We start from the raw sequence: 23,246 nt of genomic DNA, 5'->3' as shown, positions 1-23,246 counted from the left end.
GGTTGCACCTCACAGAGGGGCCGCCAGCTCTGCTGTTTCTCCAGCCTTGCACCACTAGTGCAAGTTGTGCCAATTCTGTTTTAACCTCCTTGGTACATATACTGAAATATCCCATGCGTCTCCTCTTGTCGTCGTCATCATTTTTTTCCTTCGCGCTTTTTCGTTTGTTTGTTTTTAACTATGACAAAGAGCCTTGTTCAATCACCCTTCGTAGGCCTGTGTTTAGACTTCATGTTGTGTAGCTGTAACACTAATCTCAGTGACGAACATTAAGCTTAACGGCGTGCTGCAGGTACCAGTTGACGACGTTAGACCTCAAAGCCTAACGTTAGACTTCACGTCAGGCCGCCACATACCTGACGTTTTCGTCGTTTCCGCTTTGATGTGATGGCGTCAGCTTCGGGCACAACTGGTGAGCACGTCGGAATCGCGGAAATGAGCGTAGTAATTATGGAGCGAAGCTGCCTCTCGCTGCATCAATCCCTATTTCCAGTTTAGAACACGCCGTTTGTCTTCTGAGCATCCAAAAGGCCGTTTTCCGCTGTTCATCCGATGCCATTACTAATACTAATAATAAAGGAAGCGGAAAACCTTAACATAATCATTTTTCTTCTGAGGTCCTTCCAAATCTACGTCATGCGAGGGACGTTTCCCGTCGAACAAACCTTTTGGATTGTTTCAAAGTCTAATCTTTCAGACAGTGCCAGCTTATCCAATTGCACATGGGCAGCGACTTCTGGGAAAGTTTGAGTGCCTACTGCATAGCGCACTTGCCGCCTCGATTCTTACCACAGCCGTGCTTGTCTTTGCAGGGGGACCATGCTGGCGGCGACGGTGACGTCGCTGCTGGTGGCGCTCCTGTCGCTGTCGTCCGCGCAGTATGCTGGCTACACGGACAACAGGATCGACAGCGTGCCCATCCACCACCAGCAGCCGTGAGTGTCGTGGAGCCAGATTTTTTCTTCTACTGAGCGCTGCTGCTGCCCATGCAAGCCCCCTCGTTATGGATGTGAAATCGGTAGTTATGCGCTTAAGGGCCAACTGCACTCTAATTTCTCTTCGACCAAATTTGTTTTTAATGTGTAGTAAGTACCACCAAATCAGCCGCGGCACGAGTGACAGCCCCGTGAAACGCCTCGTTAATCAGTCAGAGGCGTTTAAAAAAGTTCCGCCGCAGGCCACGCTGCACCTGCCGGCGGATCGCGTAAACAGCCATGACGCGCCTGTGACGCTCCGGCCGGCCGGGGCTTCTTCCTCTTGCGAGCCACGCAGCTGGAGAGCCAGTCGAGCTCTGCTGCGAACGCTTCACCCATTGGCTGCCCCGTGCGCACGTAGAGCTTGCGCTCAGGCTTGCTCCCGAGCTGCTGACCGTCCGGCCGCACGCTGGCCGGCTGCAACGTCACCTCAATGGCCGCGCTCTTCTCGATTTCGGTTTAAAAATCGCCGATTTTTGCTGACCGCTTGCGGCGCCCACGCGCGTATTTCAGCTGTTGTATTTGGCATCTTGCTTTCTTTTTCAGCAGACGATACGGAAATAGTGTTTTTAAGAGGTCGAAATTTTGAGTGCAGTTGGCCTTTAAATTATCGTGGGTAGGCATTCCCGAGGCCACAACCACAAAGAGGCATTGCCAATTAACTTAAAGGAAGGAAGGGTGCTGGTTACCTGATTAAAAGTCTGCAAAAAAATTACAAACTCAAAGAATAGAAATGACGAACCAATTTCTCGTGCAAATAGAACAACTTTGAAAACCATCTCAGAGGCAAAGCCGGGAGAAAGAAAAATTGACGTACATAAAGCAACAGAGTGCGTCCGATACCTTGCTCCATTATTTGTCAAATTTACTCATTTCGACACAGTGATTGGGCCAGGAAGGAGCATTGGGGCACAGCATGCAGCTCTTGGATATTTTTACAGCGAAGCTGTTAGCCTCTAGTTGGTCGGAAAATTTCATGTCGTAAACAAAAAACCCAGGCGGGACCCAGCAGTTCTCACCTAAGACACGGAGTGCGTGCATCAGGCTAATCAGGCATGCAGCATAGAACTCATTATTCATTTAAAAAAACACAAAACAAGCATTGAAACCACATTATGGATGGTAAAGCGCCTGTGAACAATGGGACAATGGGACCTCGCCCCCCCCCCCCCCCCTTCCCCATCCCCACCAGGTGTTCCTGGGAAAAATTGTTTGCAGAATATGTTTGAAGGCTAGGCAGGACTAGTGTCTCTAAATAGAGCAGTTCTTACCAAAGACGCTTAGCGCATGGCTCAGGCTAGGCAGTACCCAGCATTTGCCACCAGAGAAGCCGAGTGCAAACGACAAGCCCGCCGAGACGATGAGAAACATTTCATACCCTTCCCCCATCAGAATTTGTAGTGGTTTACAACAGCTTCTCTGGACATTCACTTCAGCAAGGCAGGATGACACCCATTTTTACTTCGTGTCTGTGTTGCAAACATATAAGCCTGTGACTTATTCAAGCATTGAAGCGTTAACTAGAAGGTATCAGCACGGTCAGTTGGGGTATTTTGGTTTTCCTGTAGACCAGAGCGAGAAAGGGGGCGAGGCGTCAAATGGAGCAAATGTTTCGCAGGACTCACCTCATTGTGGCCTCTCGGCTGGTGCGGCCAGGTCAGACCTTCCGAGTGGTTGTCACCCTGCTGCTGCAACTGCCAGAGCCTATCAAAGTACTCGCATCAATCCAGCGCAACGGCGTCGAGGTCACTCAGAACAGCCGCGAGTGCAGAGCCCCCATACCGGAGGAGATCCTTCTCAAGGTGCGTCTCCAGCCAGCTTGCCACCTCGGCCACCTGCCTCTTTGGGCCGGCCGATTGTTTCATTCGCGTGTTTATCCTCAACACAAAGGGGATGCTGGCGGCTAGTAGGTGGCACTGTTGTTGATATGCAACCGCTTGCCATGGCCTAGCAGTGAGCTCACCACGCACGATTCCGCTGTCCAGAGTTGATGCAATAACGGAGCCAAGATTCTGATATTCTGTGAAGCTGATAGCAATTCATGTCGTCCTTTTTTTTTTTTTTTTTTTTCATTTTGGACTTTCATAGAGTTGTAATGCAGTGTAAAATCGCCATCTTTGTATAATGTGTATTTATTTTGTTGTTTTTATAAGGTGTGAGCAAAATTGCCAATCCGAGCCATTTGTGACACACTTATTGTGACAGGTGGTATATTCTGGACTTGCTGTAGTACACGCCCCATGCACCACTCTCGAATCTTGATTGCAGATCGAAGTGCGGAAATTTCGCCATTCAGGGGCTGATTGGCATCCATGAGTTTAAGACCGCCACCACGGGCAGCATTTCATTGCAATGTACTATCTTGATCACAATTAGGGTGAGCACGGAAGCGCGTGTCATGCCGTGTGCGGGAGCCGCCTGTCGGCGTTCCGGATAACTTCGCACCATGCGCAGTTAATTTGCAACAAGGCTATGTGATGCGCATGCGAAGTTACCCGGAACACAGACAGGTGGTTCCCGCGCATGGAATGACACATGCTGCCGTGTTCACCCTAACTGGGATCAAGATAGTACTTGCTGTACAACTATAGCGGCAGCGGCAGGCTGCTGATGTGCTTAGCTGTCGCAACTTCCCAGGCACAGCCTGCCATCATGGCCTGGCAACTAAAAAGAATGTCCCAATTCTTTCCTTGCCACGAATGACCATCTCGAGAACACCATTCGCAGTGAAGCATGGAGCCCCCAGGGCGAGCCAGCGACGATCACATGCCACACCTGCTCTTTGCACCATGTGCCCGGATACCTAGCCATCTAGCTTTAGTCACTTTCGTTTCCTAGCAAAGTGAAAATGGTCATGTACATGCGCCTGATTCGTCGCACAGAACAAGGCTTAGGAGGTGTAGGCTAAATTCTGCTTGTTAGTTACTGTGCCTACAAACTATCTGGTTTGGTGACCCGTGACCAGTACTTGCGTGGGTCTTTTTCCCCAGGTTCCCGCGACCAGCATCCCGGGCAGCTACCGACTCCGTGTTGAAGGGAACATCAACGACGTACCTGGCGGCACTGCATTTTCATACGACACTGCACTCGATTTCTCTCAGCGCTCAATGACCATATTTATTCAGACGGACCGACCGCTCTACATGCAAGGCCAAACGGGTGAGTCGGTAATGTTTTTCACTTAGTGTTAGTACATTTGAAGCACGACGCTCGACTGCACGGCAGCGCATTTTAAATTAGGGCCAGTGTTAGCCCTTATTGAAATTGACGAAACGCTAGCTTAATTTGCGCACGAGTGCATGAGTCATTGTATATGGTTTAACAAAGATGTTTGTTGTGTTTTATTCGGTTTAGAGGTGGGCGCAGCATATCAACATGTTTAATTAACGTGTTTTTTTTCCCCCGCACGGGAAGTGCTGGGCATGTACCTATCTTGGAACAGAATATGACGTGACAGCACTCAGTAGTCCTTTATATCACGATCCCGGGTTTTCAAAATGCGTTTTCAGCTCCAGGATCAGCCCAAAGGGATGATCAGCCTCGGAAATTCACGTTAGGTGGGTGGCAGCTACTAAAATTATTTGCCACACCATGAACTGGTTCTCGCGCTGCTGGTTCTCGCGCTGCTGCTTTTGACCATTTACAGAAGTGGTGGTCCAGTCATATCTGCTATCAAAAGAAAGACCCCAGCACTACCCGTGGCTGTGACCACAATTTGGCATGTCTCTGCTTTGAGCCCGGTGTGGCTCAATATATATATTGTCACGAAGACAAGGACGATGCAGTTGTGTTGAATGAGAAACACGTTTATTGGAGCGAACTTGTGCTCCCCTAACAACTCAAAAGAATACAGAGGCGGCGAAGCAGCGGTCAACAGAGTGACTTGCACAGGCGAGTGTCGTCGAATCGAATGCCCCGGCGTCCGCACTGCAGGCTTTTTATCTTTTGGCGCGCGTGGTTCTCGAAACGTCGATTCGCATCGAGAACATAGTAGATCCAAGAAGATTATTCTGGGCTGTTCACGTTAGATGGGGATGCTCTCCCTATCACAACAGATAACACATGCGGCACAGAAATAAAGAATGGCACACGCGCTTCCCTTGGCGCAGATATAACACAGACCGGCGCAGCCGGGCGGTAAAAGCAAAACACAAATAAACAAACCCAATGTATGGTTCGCGGCATTACCCCCCCTCTAAGAGTGCATCGACCCGATGCTAACATAAGCGACAGTCCGAACAAATGAAAATAAAAGTTCGTCATCGTCCGTAGAAAGGTTTTAAGCGAACCACGTGGACGACTTCAGGCCGCGTGCGTCGTCGTGATGTGCCGGAGTCACCATCGGGGATCACTTCGTAGGTGAGTTGGCCAACACGTCGTAGAATCTTGTAGGGTCCGAAATACCGTCGCAGGAGCTTCTCACTGAGTCCGCGTCGTCGGATGGGAGTCCAAACCCACACACGATCCCCTGGTTGGTACTCGGCGTCTCGGCGTCGGAGGTTGTAGCGGCCCGCATCCACCAGCTGCTGGTCCGTTATACGAACTCGAGCGAGCTGGCGGGCCTCCTCCGCACGTTGAAGATACCCGTGGACGTCGGCGTTGAGGTCGTCGTCTTCTACGTGCGGAAGCATGGCGTCGAGCATCGTAGTCGGCCTTCTGCCGTAGACAAGCTCGAACGGCGTCAGCTGTGTCGTCTCCTGGATGGCCGTGTTGTACGCAAACGTGACATACGGGAGCACTTCGTCCCAAGTCTTATGTTCAACGTCAACGTACATTGACAGCATATCTGCGATTGTCTTGTTCAGACGTTCTGTTAGTCCGTTCGTTTGGGGGTGGTACGCCGTCGTTCTTCGGTGATCCGTGTTGCTGTAGCGTAATACTCCTTGCATCAGCTCCGCAGTAAATGCCGTTCCGCGGTCTGTGATTAGGACTTCCGGGGCTCCATGTCGCAGCACAACTTGGCTTATAAAGAACTTCGCCACTTCTTGTGCAGTGCCCCTCGGAAGAGCGGCGGTCTCTGCGTAGCGCGTCATGTAGTCTGTCGCTACGACAATCCACTTGTTCTGTGATCGTGACGTAGGGAACGGGCCTAAAAGGTCCATTCCAATCTGTTGAAATGGTCTCGATGGGACGGCGATCGGTTGCAGAAGTCCGGCGGGTCTTGTCGGCGGCGTTTTTCGTCGCTGGCAGTCACGGCAGCTCCGGACGTAGTGGGTGACGTCAGAGGTAAGGCCGGGCCAGTAGTACCTCGCCTTGATTTTTCCAATAGTGCGGGCTGTGCCCAGATGTCCGGAAGACGGGTCGTCGTGGCACGCTTCCAAAATTTCGTCACGAAGGTCCGCGGGGATGACGAGAAGGTAATTCGCTCTTGTTCCGGGGCTGAAATTCTTCTTCACAAGGACGGAGTTTCTCAGGCTGAATGCTGGTAAGCTGCGTTTGAAGGTCCTAGGAACGGCAACGTTGCATCCCTCGAGGTAATCGATTATGACGCGTAAGTCGGGGTCGGCACGCTGCTGGGCGGCTAGGTCGCTCTCCGTCACGATCCCGAAGAACGCGCTGTCTTCATCAGAGTCTTGTGGTGGTGGGTCGACGGGGGCGCGGGACAGGCAGTCGGCGTCGGAGTGTTTCCTGCCGGATTTATAAACGACTGTAACGTCGAACTCCTGCAGGCGCAAGCTCCACCGCCCAAGACGGCCAGAGGGGTCCTTCAAATTGGCGAGCCAACACAGCGCATGGTGGTCTGTTACAACCTTGAATGGCCTTCCATACACGTATGGGCGAAATTTTGAAATCGCCCATATAATAGCCAGGCACTCTTTCTCAGAGGCAGAATAGTTTTTCTCCTCCTTCGACAGACCACGGCTAGCATAGGCGATTACCCTTTCGCAGCCGCTTTGCTTTTGGACAAGGACGGCACCCAAGCCTATATCACTGGCGTCCGTATGCATTTCCGTTTCGGCATTTCCGTCGAAATGAGCGAGCACGGGCGGGCTTTGCAGGCGTTTTTGCAGCTCGCCGAATGCTTTTTCTTGGTCGTTTTCCCAGATGAAAGGGGTGCTATCTTTCGTCAAGCGCGTGAGTGGCTCTGCAATGCGTGCGAAGTTTGCGACGAAGCGCCGGTAGTATGCGCACAGCCCGAGAAATCTCCGCACGCCCTTCTTGTCTTTCGGCCTTGGGAAGTTCGCAATGGCTGAAGTTTTTGCCGGGTCAGGTAGGACTCCCGCGGCGTTGACGACGTGGCCCAAGAACTTGAGTTCCCCGTATGCGAAACGGCACTTTTCAGGCTTCAGCGTCAACCCCGACGTACGAATGGCCTCGAGTACAGACTCCAACCTTGCAAGGTGTTCGTCGAAAGTCCGGGCGAATACCACTACGTCGTCGAGGTATACGAGGCAGGTGTGCCACTTAAGGCCAGCTAGCAGAGTGTCCATGACTCTTTGAAACGTCGCTGGTGCTGTGCACAGCCCAAACGGCATCACCTTGAACTCGTATAGGCCGTCTGGGGTTATAAATGCAGTCTTCTCTCGGTCTCTCTCGTCCACTTCAATTTGCCAGTAGCCGGTCTTCAGGTCCATCGATGAGAAGTACTTCGCGTGGCAGAGGTGGTCGAGGGCGTCGTCGATTCGGGGGAGGGGGTACACGTCCTTTTTCGTGATTTTGTTCAGTCGCCGGTAGTCAACGCAAAACCTTAATGTGCCGTCTTTTTTCTTTACGAGTACTACGGGCGCAGCCCAGGGGCTTTTCGATGGCTGTATAATGTCATCGCTCAGCATGTCGTCGACTTGAGTCCGGATGGCTTCCCGTTCGTGTGAAGAGACGCGGTACGGTGACTGTCGGGTAGGTCGGGCTCCATCTTCGGTTATTATTCGGTGCTTCGCTAGAGGGGTCTGACGTAGTTTTCCGCTCGACGAAAAACATTCGCTATAGCGACGCAGCAAAGCCAATAATTTTTTCCGTTGTTCTTGCGGTAGCGCCGGATTCACGTCGAATGGCTGCGGGAGCTTGAATGTTTCTACGGGTGTGCGTTCAAAGTCGGCGACTGCGATCACATCACTTGCTTCTTGCGTTTCTTCGAGGAACGCAATTGCAGCTCCCTTGTTTAAATGCTGGTACTCTTCGGTGAAATTAGTGACCAAAACGTGAGATTGGCGTTGCTTAAAGTGCGCAATGCCTCTTGCGACGGAGACACCGCGGTCGAGAAGCAACCTTCGATCACTCTGTACGATAGCGTCGATGTCAGAAGCAGCATCCTCACAGTAGACGGCGATCATCAAGCTTGCGCGGGGTGGCAGGGTGATGTGATCGTCGGCGATCCTGACAGCAGCACGGTGATCGGGGTTCGGCTGCGGCGTCGTGGAGTGATTGGAGGAAAATGTTATCGACTTGGTCTGCAGATCAATTATTGCGCCGTTGTCCGTCAAAAAGTCCATTCCGAGAATCACGTCGCGGGAGCAGTTAGGCAGAACGACGAACGCCGCAGGGTACGTTGTGCCGTCTATGGTGACGCGCGATGTGCACGTTCCACTTGGCGTCACGAGGTGGCCTCCTGCTGTGCGTATGTGCGGACCGTCCCATCTGGTCATAACTTTCTTCAGTTTAGACGCAAATGGTCCGCTCATTACCGAATAGTCAGCTCCCGTGTCTACGAGGGCGACTACGTCAAAGCCGTCGATGGACACCTTGACGTCAGATGCAGTCGTCCTCGAGTTCCGGGTTCGTCGGGGCGTCGTATCTCTGCTTGTACGTGTTGATGGTCGGGCACTGTGCATCGTCGTTGTCGTCGTCTTCTCAACGGACGTCTCGGTCAGGTCGGGTACGCGTCGCGCCGTGTAGCTGTCGTCGTGTTCGGGAGTCTCGTCAAGGTTAGGTCGGGTCGTCGGGATGAGGGCATGTCGTGAATCACTGTCTTCAGCGCGTCCTTGCGTCGTTGGAGGGTTTCTAGTTTTTCGCCGTAGAGCAACTTCACCTCCAGAAGTTGCCGCCTTTAGTTTCCCCCGCGTGGGCTGGGGGACCTTCCACGGGCAAAGTCAGCGTTGCTACGGCGGTTCGGCGATTGGTAGGGGTAGGGCGACGGCGAACGGTTGAAACGCGCTGGGCCACGGCTGGTTTCAGATAGATACTCGTCGATCTCACGTGGTCGTTGGCCAGGGAGAGGGCGAGGTGCGTCGACGGAGAAACCACGCAGTCCGAGTCTTTTGTATGGGCAGCGACGGTAAATGTGGTCGGCCTCTCCGCAGTGGTAGCACAGAGGACGGTTATCGGGAGTTCGCCATACGTCCGTCTTCCTCGGCGTCTGGTTTCGGGCTACCGGGGGTCGGGCGGGTGACAGTGGGCGGCGGTACGGCGGGGCCTCTTGACGGCGTGTTGGAGCAGGGCGGGGTCGACGAACAGCCGCGGAGTATGTCATAGCTTGTGGCTCTCGGGGTACCTCGGATGGCGTAGAAGTTCCCAACGCTTGTTGCACTTCTTCTCTAATCACGTCGGTGAGGGAAGCGACTTGGGGCTGCGGCGGCGTTGGGAGAAGTTTCCGCAGCTCCTCTCTCACTATTGCGCGGATAGTCTCGCGTAGGCTGTCGGCCGGGATCCGCGTGCTGCCAAAGTCGTTCGCATTGGCCGCGCCAACAAAGTTGCGGTCATACTGCTTAGCACGCATTTCGAGGGCTTTCTCAATGGTGCTGGCTTCGGTCACGAATTCGGCGACGGTTTTGGGCGGATTTCGGACAAGTCCAGCAAACAGTTCCTCCTTCACTCCGCGCATTAAGAAGCGCAACTTCTTTTCTTCCGTCATTTCGGGGTCCGCGCGGCGAAATAGCTGCTTCATCTCCTCAACGAAGATCACGACACCTTCGTTGGGGTGTTGCGTGCGCGTTTCCAACAAAAGGGCGGCTCTTTCTTTCCGCACGACGGTAGTGAAGGTCTTAGTAAACTCGCTTTTGAACTGAGCCCAGTTTGTCAAGGAGCTCTCGTGGTTCTCGAACCAAGTGCGAGCCGAATCTTCCAAGTAAAAGAAAACGTGCCGGAACGTTTCTGCGTCGTCCCACCTGTTGAATTTCCGGACGCGCTCCAGTTTCTCCAACCATTCTTCTGGGTCTTGTGCGGGGGCTCCTCGGAACGATGGCGGTTCCCGGGGCTGCTGCAGGACGATTGGCGACGTTGTTTCTTGCACCATGGTGTTGGTTGCAGCGTTCCTTTTCTTGGGCCCTTCTGGCATCAAACCGAACTCGGGCGGTAAATCTTGCAGGCGGGGGCTGGCTCTTGTTGGACTGGCTTGGCGGCTTTTCGAGGTTGTAGTGGGCATGAAGGGTGCGTACCCAGCACCTCCACCAGATGTCACGAAGACAAGGACGATGCAGTTGTGTTGAATGAGAAACACGTTTATTGGAGCGAACTTGTGCTCCCCTAACAACTCAAAAGAATACAGAGGCGGCGAAGCAGCGGTCAACAGAGTGACTTGCACAGGCGAGTGTCGTCGAATCGAATGCCCCGGCGTCCGCACTGCAGGCTTTTTATCTTTTGGCGCGCGTGGTTCTCGAAACGTCGATTCGCATCGAGAACATAGTAGATCCAAGAAGATTATTCTGGGCTGTTCACGTTAGATGGGGATGCTCTCCCTATCACAACAGATAACACATGCGGCACAGAAATAAAGAATGGCACACGCGCTTCCCTTGGCGCAGATATAACACAGACCGGCGCAGCCGGGCGGTAAAAGCAAAACACAAATAAACAAACCCAATGTATGGTTCGCGGCAAATATATATATATATATATATATATATATATATATATATAGTGAATCAGAATGGGAAATAGGGAGCTCGTTGAATTAAGGGTTGGCAGTCAAGAAAACCTCGGAAAGCAGAAGGGAGAATGTGGTACGTCATTGAAACGAATAAAGAATTTGGAAAGACAGAAAGAAAGTGGAGAAAAAATGCCCGCTGGGTGGGATCCGAACCCACGGCTTCCAGAATACACGTCTGGTGCGATGACCACTACGCTACCGGCGGGGCTGTTTACCCTCCGCTTTATCGGGTATGTATGTTAAGGTATTTTGTTTTCCAGAGCTTGGGGGTGGTGGTATCCAGTGCCACTCGGTGAAGGGGACCTTCTTTTTAACCCCCGGGCCACGACTCGATTGTCTACGACATGTCGAGAGTGGTCAACCACCATTGAACCCTCTTTTATATTTATATATATATATATATATATATATATATATATATATATATATATATATATATATATATATATATATATATATATATACGAGGCCAGGTGTGTGTGTGTGTGTTCGCATATGTGTGGAACCCGGATTGTTGGATGGGGCGCTTTTGTGCGTGCAAAATATGTGCGGCCTGTTCTTTCAAGTCATCTCGGCAGCTGGCAGAATTTTTTTTGCCCACCCTCACATTTCATTAACGCGTATCCTCTGTTTCTGTTTTTTTTTTTTTTTTTCATACACTTTTTTAGGCTACTATAGGCATTGTGAGGATTCGCACTTGTAATTAGCAGCCCCTTAGTCGTCCACGCTCAGCAAACATGCCTTGCGAGCACTGACTGTGGCGGGTTCGTTGTTTGTGGAGACAGAGGAGGCAGGAAGCGACAGGGTTAATATCACTGGCAGAGTTCATTATGCAGATTAATCATAATCCAGATGGTGACATGGAACTTAGGTATTAAACAGCACTGCAGAGGTCTAGATGGTTCGACGCACCAATAGAATAGCGGGGCAGAGGGGCGCCGCCATGTGCGGCCCTCCCGATTGGCGCTCGGTGATCGCGGGACTGACGAGGCTCGCAGGACGTCCATGCAGAGTGCATCTCAAAGTTTAAAAAAAATTAAACCCAGTTCCACCCAATGTGAAATCTGCTGAAACAGTGGAGCTGTCGCTCTCTTGTGTCAGCTTGAATGTCAACGGCGCTCACCCGAGAATGGTAGTACTGTCACTGTGCAAATTGTACGTTTCGCACAAAGGAATAGGCAGCTAAATGTTAGAGGAACCCGCCCCTGTGGGTTCCTCTACTGTGCTCTCTATTGGTGGGTCTGAAAACCGATTTCTGTGAGGCCGGGGGTGGGTCTGGGGATCTGCTCCTACCCCTGCGTGATGCATGACCTTCAGCAGAGGGACAAAAAGGCTCAACCTACAACACCTGTACCACACCCACGGTAGCTTTTACGTCTGCAAGCCATGGCCGCTGCCAACAACGTTTCGTCTGGCCGAGGATGCTGGCTGGGCCTTTTTTGATTGGTCCCCGGCGGAATGAGACATGCTTTCTGACATACCAGTGATGTCCATGCCAGTAACACCGCCTCAACCGCTGCCCAGGGCCACATACCTGAGAGATGATGCGTGAAACGGGTACGACGCAGAGTCCGACGCCGTTCTAGCCAGCTCCCGCGCTGGCGCCTTCCCGGCGTGGTGAACAGTGCGTCAGTGAAATGCAGTCAGTTGCGAATGCGCCGTTTGCTTCCAGCAGTCGAACTCAATAAGTTGGCAGTGAAGATGTCTTTTTGTACATTGATTGATTGTTGGGGTTTAACGCGCCGACGCAACGCAGGCGATGAGGCGCGCCGTAGTGGAGGGCTCCGGATTAATTTTGACCACCTGGGGATCTTTAACGTGCGCCGAAATCTCGCACACACGGGCGTTTTTGCTTTTCGCCTCCATCAGAAAAGCGGCCGCCGCGGCCGGGAATCGAACCCGCTGTCTTTTTGTACACTCCTTCAATAAACAATGCTGAGGATGACTTTGCATCCTCAACTCTCCACCACGAAGACAACGACATCTTCGATGCATATGATGACAAATACTAGCACCGCAACTATGCAAATAAACAACAATACTAAAACTCAACTTTGTATGCGTCAATGTTCACCTACAGCTTGACTAAAGCTTGGGATTGGGCTAGTTGGTTTAACATCTCAGGGGGAAAAAACAGCGCAAAGACGGGGACTAACGGACAAAAAGACAGTACAAGCGCTGTCACAGCTTCACAATTCAAGTCTTGCGCGTGAGTGCAAGCTTCCATGAATTTTTTTTTTCAGCGGTTTTTCTCTATATGAAAGTGACAAATTTATAGCATACACAAGCTTCAAGGCAGCCAAATCGAAACGACCGCATAAAATTTAGAAATGTTTTTTAGTGAACTGTAATGTCATAAAGTACGTGTTTCAAGGGCCATGCTCATTTTATCATGCTTTTTTTTTTTTTTTTTTCCCCTCTCCTTTAGTCCACTTTCGTGCACTGCCAGTCACAACAGAGCTCAAGGCATTCTCTGATGCCGTCGATGTTTACATGTTAAATCCGAACCGGACCATTGTTCGGCGTTGGCTCTCCAGACGAACAAATTTAGGTACGTTTTTTTTTTTTCCCCCTTGTGTGTGTTGTTTTTTATGTTGAGAGTGGTAACTGCATGTTGTCACGTCAACATCTCTAAGCAAATGCTGAAAATCTGCCTTTGGTTTTTTTTCCAGGTGCTGTGAGCTTAGAGTACCCTTTGTCTCCACAACCTGACTACGGAAAGTGGACAATTCAAGTCATTGCTCAGGTGTGTGTGTCTCCTTGTTGACCTGTAGGGTCTTATAAAAGCTCTCGTCACGCTGTGTAAAACTTCGGGATATTCTTTTCTTTTTTTATAGGGCCAAGTTGAAGAGAAGAATTTCATTGTAGAGGAATACTGTGAGTGCCCATGAACTTTTAAAGTATCCTATTGGTGTCCCTTATTCATAGTGCGCTGCAGCCTCCAACAAACCGCCAAGCGGGAAATATCTAACATTGCATTGACGTTCTTTTCTAGACCAAACGCGATTTGAGGTGAACGTCACGCTGCCTTCTTTCTTCATGGCAACGCAGGAGTACGTGTACGGCACCGTTGTGGCCAAGTGAGTAACGAGGCCGCTGAACGAGTGTGAATGATTTCATTGCCACTGCCATTCAGATCGCATGTGCCAGCTACGGTCTGTATCCCCAAACAGCTTCACCAGCGGAGCTGCCGTCATCGGGAACCTGACTGTTCGCGCGACTGTCGAGCCCATCAACCCAACGTACAGCTTTCACCGCAGCACAGCTAGGTACATCGAGAAAGTGTACCGATACGTGAGTAATGTTCTGACCCTTTTGTGGGCCATGGAGGGTGGGTTGCATTTGATGTTGTATTTGCAAAGAAGGAATCAACCTGCTCTTGTGGCGAGTTCACGCCTTGGGCTTTGACAAAAGAGCGCTGCCATAGTTGAAAGTCTCCCGTTGAAGTTAATATTGTACAATCGATTCTCCGTAATGACCAAGACAAAACGAAAACCACCACTAAACAGCAGCGGCTGAACGGTTATGTTACTGAGTGCCAGGTAGCGGGTTTTATTACTGGCAGCTGCTACTGTTTTTCTGATGACTCTGGAAGATAAAAACGTCTGTGTGTGCGAGATTTCGGCGCACGTTAAGGCTAATCAGGTGGCATAAAAGTCTCTAATTTGTGGCCCTTCAATACGGCGCGATTCGTAGCCCAGGTGTAGCTTTTGGGCGTAAAACTCAAATTCGACAAATCCTGCGAGGGCTACTTTGAAATGTGAGTCAGAACTTGGGAAATGGTACACAGCCTTTGCGTTGCTTTTACCCCCTGTTGTGTTGCCTTTACGTATTAGTGACTCTGTAAGGAGGGCATTTATGCAACGGCAAGCACCCTAGCAGAGCCATGCTGGGAATTATACTTATGTCCTATTCTAACCGCTGCATGCCGATACTTTTTTAATGCGCAAAAGATCTTTAGGGCTGTTTACATAAATGCAGAAGTGACTGCAGTGCATCGTATTGGCTTGTAGTGCATTGTATTGGAATGAACATGGCATTCTTGGAAAGGGTGAGTGCCTTTTACATGAGAGCACATCCCACAAATTGGGCAGACAAGTGTAGATTGGACGGCTAGCACATCGTATGGGCTCTAGAGCCGCTTATTTAGTGTCTCTAGGCTGTGAATGCCCGTTAAGCCTGCTTTCGCCTCTCTCCATGCTACAAAACAAGCATACATTGCCGTAAATTGTTATAATTGATATAACAGAATAATGGATATAACAAAGTAATTACGGCTCCCATTCAACTTCGTTATAACGAGGTTTGAGTGTATTTGGCATGCATTTTAGCGAAGCGCTCAGATCCCAGGCAATGCTGAGAGCATAGAAGGCGGTTCATAGTAACACGGCTGGAAAGGGCACATAAGCACTCGAAATGGGCTGTAGTGTCTGCCCTTGTTACTATCCAAGGTCAAATTTTACGCTTCCTTTAAGGAAAAAAAATCGACTAAAGCATTATTTAGGCCCGTTTGATTTATACAGTGACATATACAAAATATTTCAAGCTTAGCCAATCGTAGGGTTTTGGTGTTTGTGTCATCATATCCGGAGGCTTCGGGCATGACGTAGGCAGTGCTGGGTTTGCTTGTATCTGCAGACATAAATATTGAATAACTTTCTTAATTTCACACTGATCCTGATCATTCTTTTTGTGTCTGTATCTGAAGGACACGAAGAACCATTGGAAGGCCAGAGAATTACCTGTAAAAAAAGCGTTTCAGGGGTCCTTTAACACTCCCATGTCTGTCTATAGGTAAACCTAGGCAGTTTTTCGGTCACATGACCCTTCTAACGCTGATGCATTAATAACCACTTCGATTTGTAAATTTTGTGTATTAGCATGCCCCCCCCCCCCCAGGAAAAGACAATGCCGCTTCGAATTAGGGCGATGTAAATGTTGTAATTAACAGCATAATTTTAAAATGTTGTGTGCAATGTATGACGATCTAGCCTTCATGTACCTGTCTGTTCACCCATAAATGACATGGCGTTGTCACATAGAACGTGAGCTCACCCATATTTACATGCGTCTGAATGCATAGGATTAAGTGTGTTTTTATACATTCATTTGTTTTGCTGTATGTGTGTGTGTGCAGTTTGAAGGAGTCCGGGACTTCGCATTCTCTCTGCACGAGCTGAGTCGCTTGGTGTCGCGCCTGGATGGAATGAAGGTAGTGGTGACGGCTCTAGTCGGAGAGCGGTTCCTGGACCTGATTGAGACGGGCTTCTCCGAGTCCATAGTATTCAACTCAAGTCTACAGCTGCGCTTCTTGGGCTCCTCTCCACAAGTATTTCGACCGGGAATGCCCTTCAAAGCCTACGTGAGTGTTCCTGGCTTATGCAGCTTTTGCCTGTCTGTTTTGTCTGCACACCTGGCATTCCGCACAACACCACCGATTTCTCCGGATAGATAAGTACCACCGTATGTAATGAGAATAGACTCGGCAAAATTTGGATGGTCGCTGTCTTGGGCCTGCCATTTGTATTTTTTGTAGCAGGCTCTTGTGTAGTGCCTCCGGAATGGGCAAAAAAAGGAAAGGTGTGGCTTCTCGTGTGTAATGTTTCAATTCCCCACTGCAGGTGAGTGTTTCATACAGCGACGGCTCTCCCCTGCCGACCGAGTACTTTCGCGACAAACGTGTGGAGGAGATACTTCGTGTGACGCCATCAGTGACATTCGTCAGCGGCGGTGGCGCCGTCGGTGCGGTCGGTGGCCAGCTCTCCGAGCCGGTGGCCACGGCTGTGCCGGGTTCTCCGGGCATTTGGGAGCTTGTGCTGGAGTCGACGCCCGTGCTCAACGACCCGTCAGCTGTGAATGCCGTGCGCGCCATTCGCCTAGAGGTGAGTCCTGTGCATTGCGGTACATTTGTTGCCTGGCTGGGGAAGGGGCAAAAGGTGAGCGGCAGCCCACTGTGCCATTGCAAGAATCCATGCGTAGCGACATTAGTAGCGCTGGATCAAAACCGCCCACTTATGACAACGTTGTGACATGGTACGGCAATCACCATCACCCCTGGAGGCAAAGTGCCAAAACCTTCAGACAATACATGGTATCCACACAACCCGAGTGTGGTTGCCTTCAAGGTTAGCGTGAGTGCAGCGCAATGTTGGTGCATTAGGAATGCTTTGCACCAGTGCCCCATTTCACCAAAAAATGTGCTTTCATTACAGTAATGATTGTCGACCAGATAACCATGTGAAACATAATAAGTGTTGTGGTTAATTTTGGGATGTGCCCCCCAGCAGCTATAAATTTTTATTTTTCCAAGTGGGGGAAGGGCAGACCTGTAGTCCAGCTCAAAGCGGCAGAGGGGCACCTGTACAAGTGAGCCTTTTACATTGTGGCAGCTAACTACCATGTGTCCCCAAATAAGATGCTCCACAAATCGGTGACTTGTGAACTTCAGCAATTTGGCGCATCCAGTAGAAATTTCTTTGAATACAGGGCAGACCGCTTATAACATGTCGCGCGGAGTCGCTAAAATCCTCACTATAAGCAGTACCGCACTATAAACAAAACATGCACGAATCTAATCACCTCGCAAGTCATTCTTTATCATCGCTCAAACCGCACTATAAACGGTATTGTGCTTCATGCAACCACATTTTAAGCGATATGCTTTTGCATTGACTTCTATGTGAGGTAAACCAGTTACATTATAAATGGTCTACGCCGTACGTGTTTTACTGGTCACATTTATGCAAAAATATTGCATGACTGAACTTCCAGTGCAAAAAAGCGAGTCATTTCCTTTTTTTAACAGGCAGTTCAGGTGTAAAGATTTGTTGCATAAATGTGACCGGTAAAATATATATTCAAGGAATATTCTAACTGCATGAAGGAGCTAAATTTTACTGGCCATTTTAGTGAGTGGAATGTATTTATATCATGTTTCACTATCACATCAAGGAAAGGAAGGCGGTTGTCTTTTTCTCATTCAATGCATACAGTTTGACATAATTTAGGTGTGCTAGGAAGCATTCTATGTCAAGCCCGTTCATCACACAAAACAGTCGCCCCTACTCGTCCACATACCTCACAAATGCTTTTAAAAGGTAACTCACTGAAAACCAAGGTATGTCGCTACGCAATTGAAGGGTTTTTTCCCCCCCTGTATTACCTTAAGCGGGCATTCAATTGTTCACCCTGACAACATATTCTGCATATATAAATCCATTTGAGGGTTATTTTGCACTGAATATTTGACCTGTCACTGATCATGTAACGTACGTCGACCAGCTACATTTTCTCCTGTCTGCCAGGACTGCCAATAGTCCGATGTCAATGGGTGCGGACCCGAGCCGTGCTCTTAAAAAAAAAAAAAAATCCTGGGCCGAGGCTGGAAAGGGCTCTGCCTCCCCCCCGTGAAGCCATAAGGTTGGGGGGCACGAGCCCCACTGCCCCCCTGGAGTTGGAGCTTTTGGCCTTCCCTGTTTTTACTCCTGTACATTGCACCCGTACGGTAGGCAGAACAAGGGGCAGATGCTTTTATTCCAAAAAATTCTTTGAAAAATCAATCAAGTAATTTAACGTTGTCTAAACATATGTCAATCGACAATAGTTTTACGTGTCCACTGATAGGGAAATGCAGAGGAGGCTATATGGTACACACGGCTAGAGCAGTAATTCCACCGTGGAAGCATAAACGGGGTGTGTACCAGTCACAAAAACTGGGAATTCTCATGTAACTCGATATGTCTGGAAGAATCTGGGACGCGTATAAAAAATTCTACATTTTTTGTCTTGATTATTCACCCCACTTATGTTTGCTGCTGTTTCACCAAGAATAAGTGAAGCAGCTGATGCTGCTGTCAGGTGGGAGAGGTTAGCTAGAAGGGAGCAACAGGCAGAAAGACAGGAAGATGTAATTAACCTGTGCAGCTTACTGCTGCTACAGGTTGAAATGTCGTATTCCTAGCTGGCATGCCGATTCCCAAGCCTCATGGGAAGCTGCTGTTAAACCTAGGCCAGCTGTGTGTGCATGTGTCTGATAGGGAAGAAAATGGGGAGGTTTATTGTCAACAGCATAAACAAAGGAAAAGAAAATTGTAGGACCACTGTGGTGTCGCATAGTAGGTGCACAGAGACAGCTTTCGAGCCCATTCATGGTCACTTTGTTACTCAGTTTTTCACTTCACATCTCTTTACACCCCTATCGCATCATCTTGCATTGCTGTCAACCTGTTTGCATATGCATGAGCTACGGTGTGGTTTCCCATATGTGGTGAACGCACCTATGCACGTTCACCACGTATGGTGAACACATGCAGCAAGGAGCCATACAGCCTTACTTTGTCCTGGTCACCCTGAGCCTTCGATCCTTCAGAGGCCTGCCCCCCGTCAGTCAAGTATAAGCATGCCTGTGACTTCCGCAATAAGCCCCGTTTATGCAGTCTCCATGCCAACCCAATGGGCCGTTGGTCCCTATGTCATCACTACGCATGGTCAGTAGGCCGTGTACAAGGCCGTTGTGCAGTGAGATGGGATCGAAGTCACCACTAGGCTGTTGGGCAGCTGTTACACCCTCACTTTGTAATGCCTTCCTCCTCCACGAAAATTGGGCTGCAGCTGCGTGAAACCACTGCGATCTGCACAGAAGTCTCGTCTAAACAGTTAAAGCTAGTGTCAGCATCTAAAAAGGAAGCTATGAACAGTGGCATGCATACAGGCGCTTTCGTGGTGCCAAAAGGTAGCAGTGGTAGCAGTGGCTGGTTTCCAAAAGCCTTTCAGAAAACAGTTTTGAAAAAACTCTCCTTTGTATTTCATGCTGGGTATAAGGTATACAGTAAAATCTCGATGATATGAATCTCGTGGGACCACGAAAAATATTCGTATCTTGCGAAATTCGTATGAACTAACACAGACCAAAAAATTGAGCACTAAAAAAAGTTTTCGTTTATTTCTTTTCTTATTTCACGTGAAGAAATCCATGACGTTTTTCAGCTTTTTTTTTTTTTTTTTTTTAACCTCCATGTCGCCGAGCGGTCCTTTCTGGACTTCAGTCTCCTCACTCGCGGTGCCCAAGCTCACTACAGGAGCATTTTTTCCTGCGATTCGTGCACGTCGGCGTTGCACGCGCGATATTTTCACGCCCGCGTTGGTGATTCTGCGCCCGCGGCCGCTTGTGCCCCGGTTAGAAAATGACGCACGATGCGCGCGGCAGTGAGAGGAGCCTGACGACTTGCACCAATGGGAAGGCGTGCGCCTCAGGGCGGAAGTTTCGAAGCACTTAAAAAAGCCGGCTGGCTTCGCCGGCTTAGCACTCCGGCAGATATTTCATGATCGCTTTCACCGACGATGCGGATGTTTTATAGCACAGTTTTCGCCCATTATTAGCACATTTACCACACAAAAAACTTCGTGTGTGCTTTGAGCGGCATTTTAAAGGGCAGTTAGAAGCGATCGCTCGAGCGCCCCACACCACTTCGCTACCGAAGCCGCCGCCATGTTGCCACGGCTGGCCGCGCCCCGCGCAGTGTGCGAGGGGTTTCGCGGCGGCGTCAGCACGCCTGTGGAGTGCGCGGCGTGTTTTCGCGAGCAGAAAACAATAGCCCGGCCATTTCTGGAAAAAGAGCGGCAAAAAAAGGAGATACACCCCATACGTCGCCGTCGCTTGCTCGCTAGGAAGTCGGGCGCCTCGCCGGCTCGTTCGTATCATCCGCGGGGCCGCGCAGGTACGTTCGTGAAGCGCTAACCACATGGAGCGATTTTGCAAGTGATTTGGGGAGCGACGCGACTTGTGACGAACTACTTTTCACCGTGGACTAAAACGCTCATCGAATCGCTCGGTTCTGGGTCATCAAAAAAAGTCGCTCACCTCCCAGAAGTGGCCTGAGCGTCTGGCCGATAGGAGAGCTTAAGGGGCGCAACTTCCGGCTTAGGGAGAGAACTAGGGGAAGGGGTGAGCGGCAGCACAGTGCATCCTAGAAAAGTACAACCCTCTGCTCACTGAAATACGTTTATTTCCAGTTTTTGTGACAAATGCACACATAAAAAAACCTTGCGGCCGTGTGTACTTCGATAATCATGTTGGGCGCTTTGCGGCAATATTAGGATCGGTCGTCACGTCGCTCGCGCGATCACTTTCATGTGGCTGCCTCAGCGAGCGATTGGGACGAGCGATTGCGGATCCCTGTCGCATCACTCGTCACGTCACTCGCAAAAATCGCTCCATGTGGTTACTGCTTAAGAGCCGAAATTTTTCCATTGCAAACAATGCAATTTCGCCGGGACTTATCAGAAATTCGTATCATCCCGAAATTCGTATCACCCAGAATCGTATCATCGAGATTCCACTGTTACAAGACGTGCTTTCAGTAGTAATGCCATAACTGTAGTTAGAATGACAATTTTAGGAGTAAGCTTATTATTCCTTTAGTTCCTTCCTTGTCATGCTACATCATGCACAGCTGAAGAGCACCATAACCTTGTCGGCTTATCATTAGCATACCTTGGCATCCATGCAGTATTGCTAGAAAGGCCGCAACCTCTACCAGAAGCTGAGAAACACCTTTTCCGAAACTCCTGCCTGTCATTTTTGTTTAAGTAGCAGGCTAGCTTCAAAATTGAAATTTGTGTGGGATGCAAGACATCGGGACATCCCCTTGAATGGGCTGAAATAGTGTGCAGTGTTCTGTACTGGCACTCTGCAAATAGATTTGTTAGGGCTTTCATGTGGTGAAAGAATTTCTGGAAACTTTTCATGAATGACCTTAGCTCAGTGTACAATATGAAAGGGGTGGGTGCAGGTATTGCCAAGTTATTGCAGTAGAAATTCATTTATACATTTTTAGGAAACTGCTAAACGCAAATGCAAGATCTGGGAAACTGTATTATCCGAACTTGTATTGTACTAAGAAATTCGCAATGGAACCCAGGTTTTACAACATAACTGCCAGGAAAATGCAACAACCAGAAACATATCAATAGCATTCTATTGAAATTACTGCACCGACTGTGTGTCGGTTTTGTTTGCGTTTTCTTCTATTGTAATACATCGCCCCAATTATTGGAGCAGTAGATTGTGAAATGAGCTGCCACCATGCACTTTTAGCCTTGCTTCCCAAACCTTTTAAAAAAAAAAGCAGAGGTTAGCATTTGCAACACTCGAATGTAAGACCACACAAGAAGAAGAAAATGGAAATGGCAAGAATGTGTAGTGTTGATTGATCCCCTGGTGGGATTAAGCGCGGCTGTTGAGAAACGCCAAGACAGGAAAGTCTTAAGGCCAGGGATTTAGCGCCACACTGATGTGGGCAGCGCTCTACTGCATTGCGGTTAACATGGTAAAAAAGCTAGAGTTAGCCGCATTGCACAACAGGTGCCCACCTCCAGCTAGAACAGTTGATCGGTGAAGTCAGCACCGGTGATGCGCCAATATCAAACTGTGCTGCGATTTTGTTCTTCCTCATTTGTGCAGGCCGAGTTCATCGACTCCAACGACGGTCGTGTGCGGACGAGCCTTGTGGCGTACTCATCGTACTCTCCCATCAATCACCACCTGCAAATCACCACGAGCACCAAGTACCCCAAGGTGCGTGTGCTGGCGACATGTCGCATTTCAGCTGGTTAGGGTGCAGCCATTGTGAAACACTGAAATGACCCTCTGGCTACCACCCGTTGCCCCATAGCAAACCTATTCAGCAAACCTGGATGGCCTGACACCACTATTTCAAAGCTACCTTTCTGGAGACTGTAGAATCATTCTGGAAATTCGCTTGTTTTGAATTGAATGGGAATGAAATTAGTAGGCAACTGCAGTTAATGACGTTTGCTTTCGAAGCAAAAAATTTGAACAGCTAAAAAAAAGTTATCAGTCGCAGCAATGAACACTACCATGAGAGCTCAACTGGGCACTTATTTTCTTTGCAACACACCCAGCAGTGGATGAATTTAATTGACAAATGCACAGGGATTTTCAAGACCACAACTTGGCTTGAGAACTGTTTTGCATTTGATGCATGAGCAGTACATTCCCAGCAAGATTTTAGTAGTAACTTCTCTGGCCTTGTGGAAGGGACATGCATGCTTATGTAGCACCCAAAAACTACTTGTGTTGTTTTTGTTCTCTATATACAAGAGAAACTACTGCTACAAAATACATAATTAAGCTTCCTTGCCCTTATTTTTAAATGCACATGATGCAATTTCTTGGCATCCAAGCCAGTGTCTATGGTAGACTGTTCACTGAAGGGGACATCTCTCCTCCCATGTTGAAAGAAAGTTTTCAGGTGTCTTGCCATAATTGCAGGGAATAAAAATACAATACGTTTTTTTCTCGTCCTTGCCCCTCTCCCCCCCTCCCCAAATCTATTTATAGGTCGGAGAGTACATCATCTTCCATGTCCGGTCCAACTACTACGTGGAATGGTTTTCGTACCTGGTAGGTCAATCGCCTTTCTTATCTTTGTACGTGCAGGCTGCAACCA

At 49.4% G+C, this 23,246-nt stretch overlaps 1 protein-coding gene across 1 annotated transcript in view; it reads left to right on the top strand.

Moving 5' to 3' along the window:
* The window catches only part of LOC144161161 (CD109 antigen-like), a 181,980-nt gene that overhangs the window by 155,005 nt on the left and 3,729 nt on the right, over positions 1–23,246 (top strand). The window contains exons 2-13 of the mRNA XM_077692093.1: positions 813–935; positions 2,593–2,776; positions 3,965–4,133; positions 13,205–13,327; positions 13,449–13,522; positions 13,614–13,653; positions 13,772–13,856; positions 13,950–14,070; positions 15,914–16,138; positions 16,398–16,658; positions 22,238–22,351; positions 23,138–23,200. Of these exons, the coding sequence (XP_077548219.1) occupies positions 820–935; positions 2,593–2,776; positions 3,965–4,133; positions 13,205–13,327; positions 13,449–13,522; positions 13,614–13,653; positions 13,772–13,856; positions 13,950–14,070; positions 15,914–16,138; positions 16,398–16,658; positions 22,238–22,351; positions 23,138–23,200 (1,575 nt within the window). The 5' untranslated portion in view covers positions 813–819. The remainder of the gene's footprint in view (positions 1–812; positions 936–2,592; positions 2,777–3,964; positions 4,134–13,204; positions 13,328–13,448; positions 13,523–13,613; positions 13,654–13,771; positions 13,857–13,949; positions 14,071–15,913; positions 16,139–16,397; positions 16,659–22,237; positions 22,352–23,137; positions 23,201–23,246) is intronic.

Source organism: Haemaphysalis longicornis, unplaced genomic scaffold, assembly GCF_048455015.1.
Source record: "Haemaphysalis longicornis isolate Haplotype H1 unplaced genomic scaffold, Haemaphysalis longicornis Haplotype H1 scaffold_1, whole genome shotgun sequence".
Classification (NCBI taxonomy): Eukaryota; Metazoa; Arthropoda; class Arachnida; order Ixodida; family Ixodidae; genus Haemaphysalis; species Haemaphysalis longicornis.
This window is presented reverse-complemented; position numbering and strand designations above follow the sequence as displayed.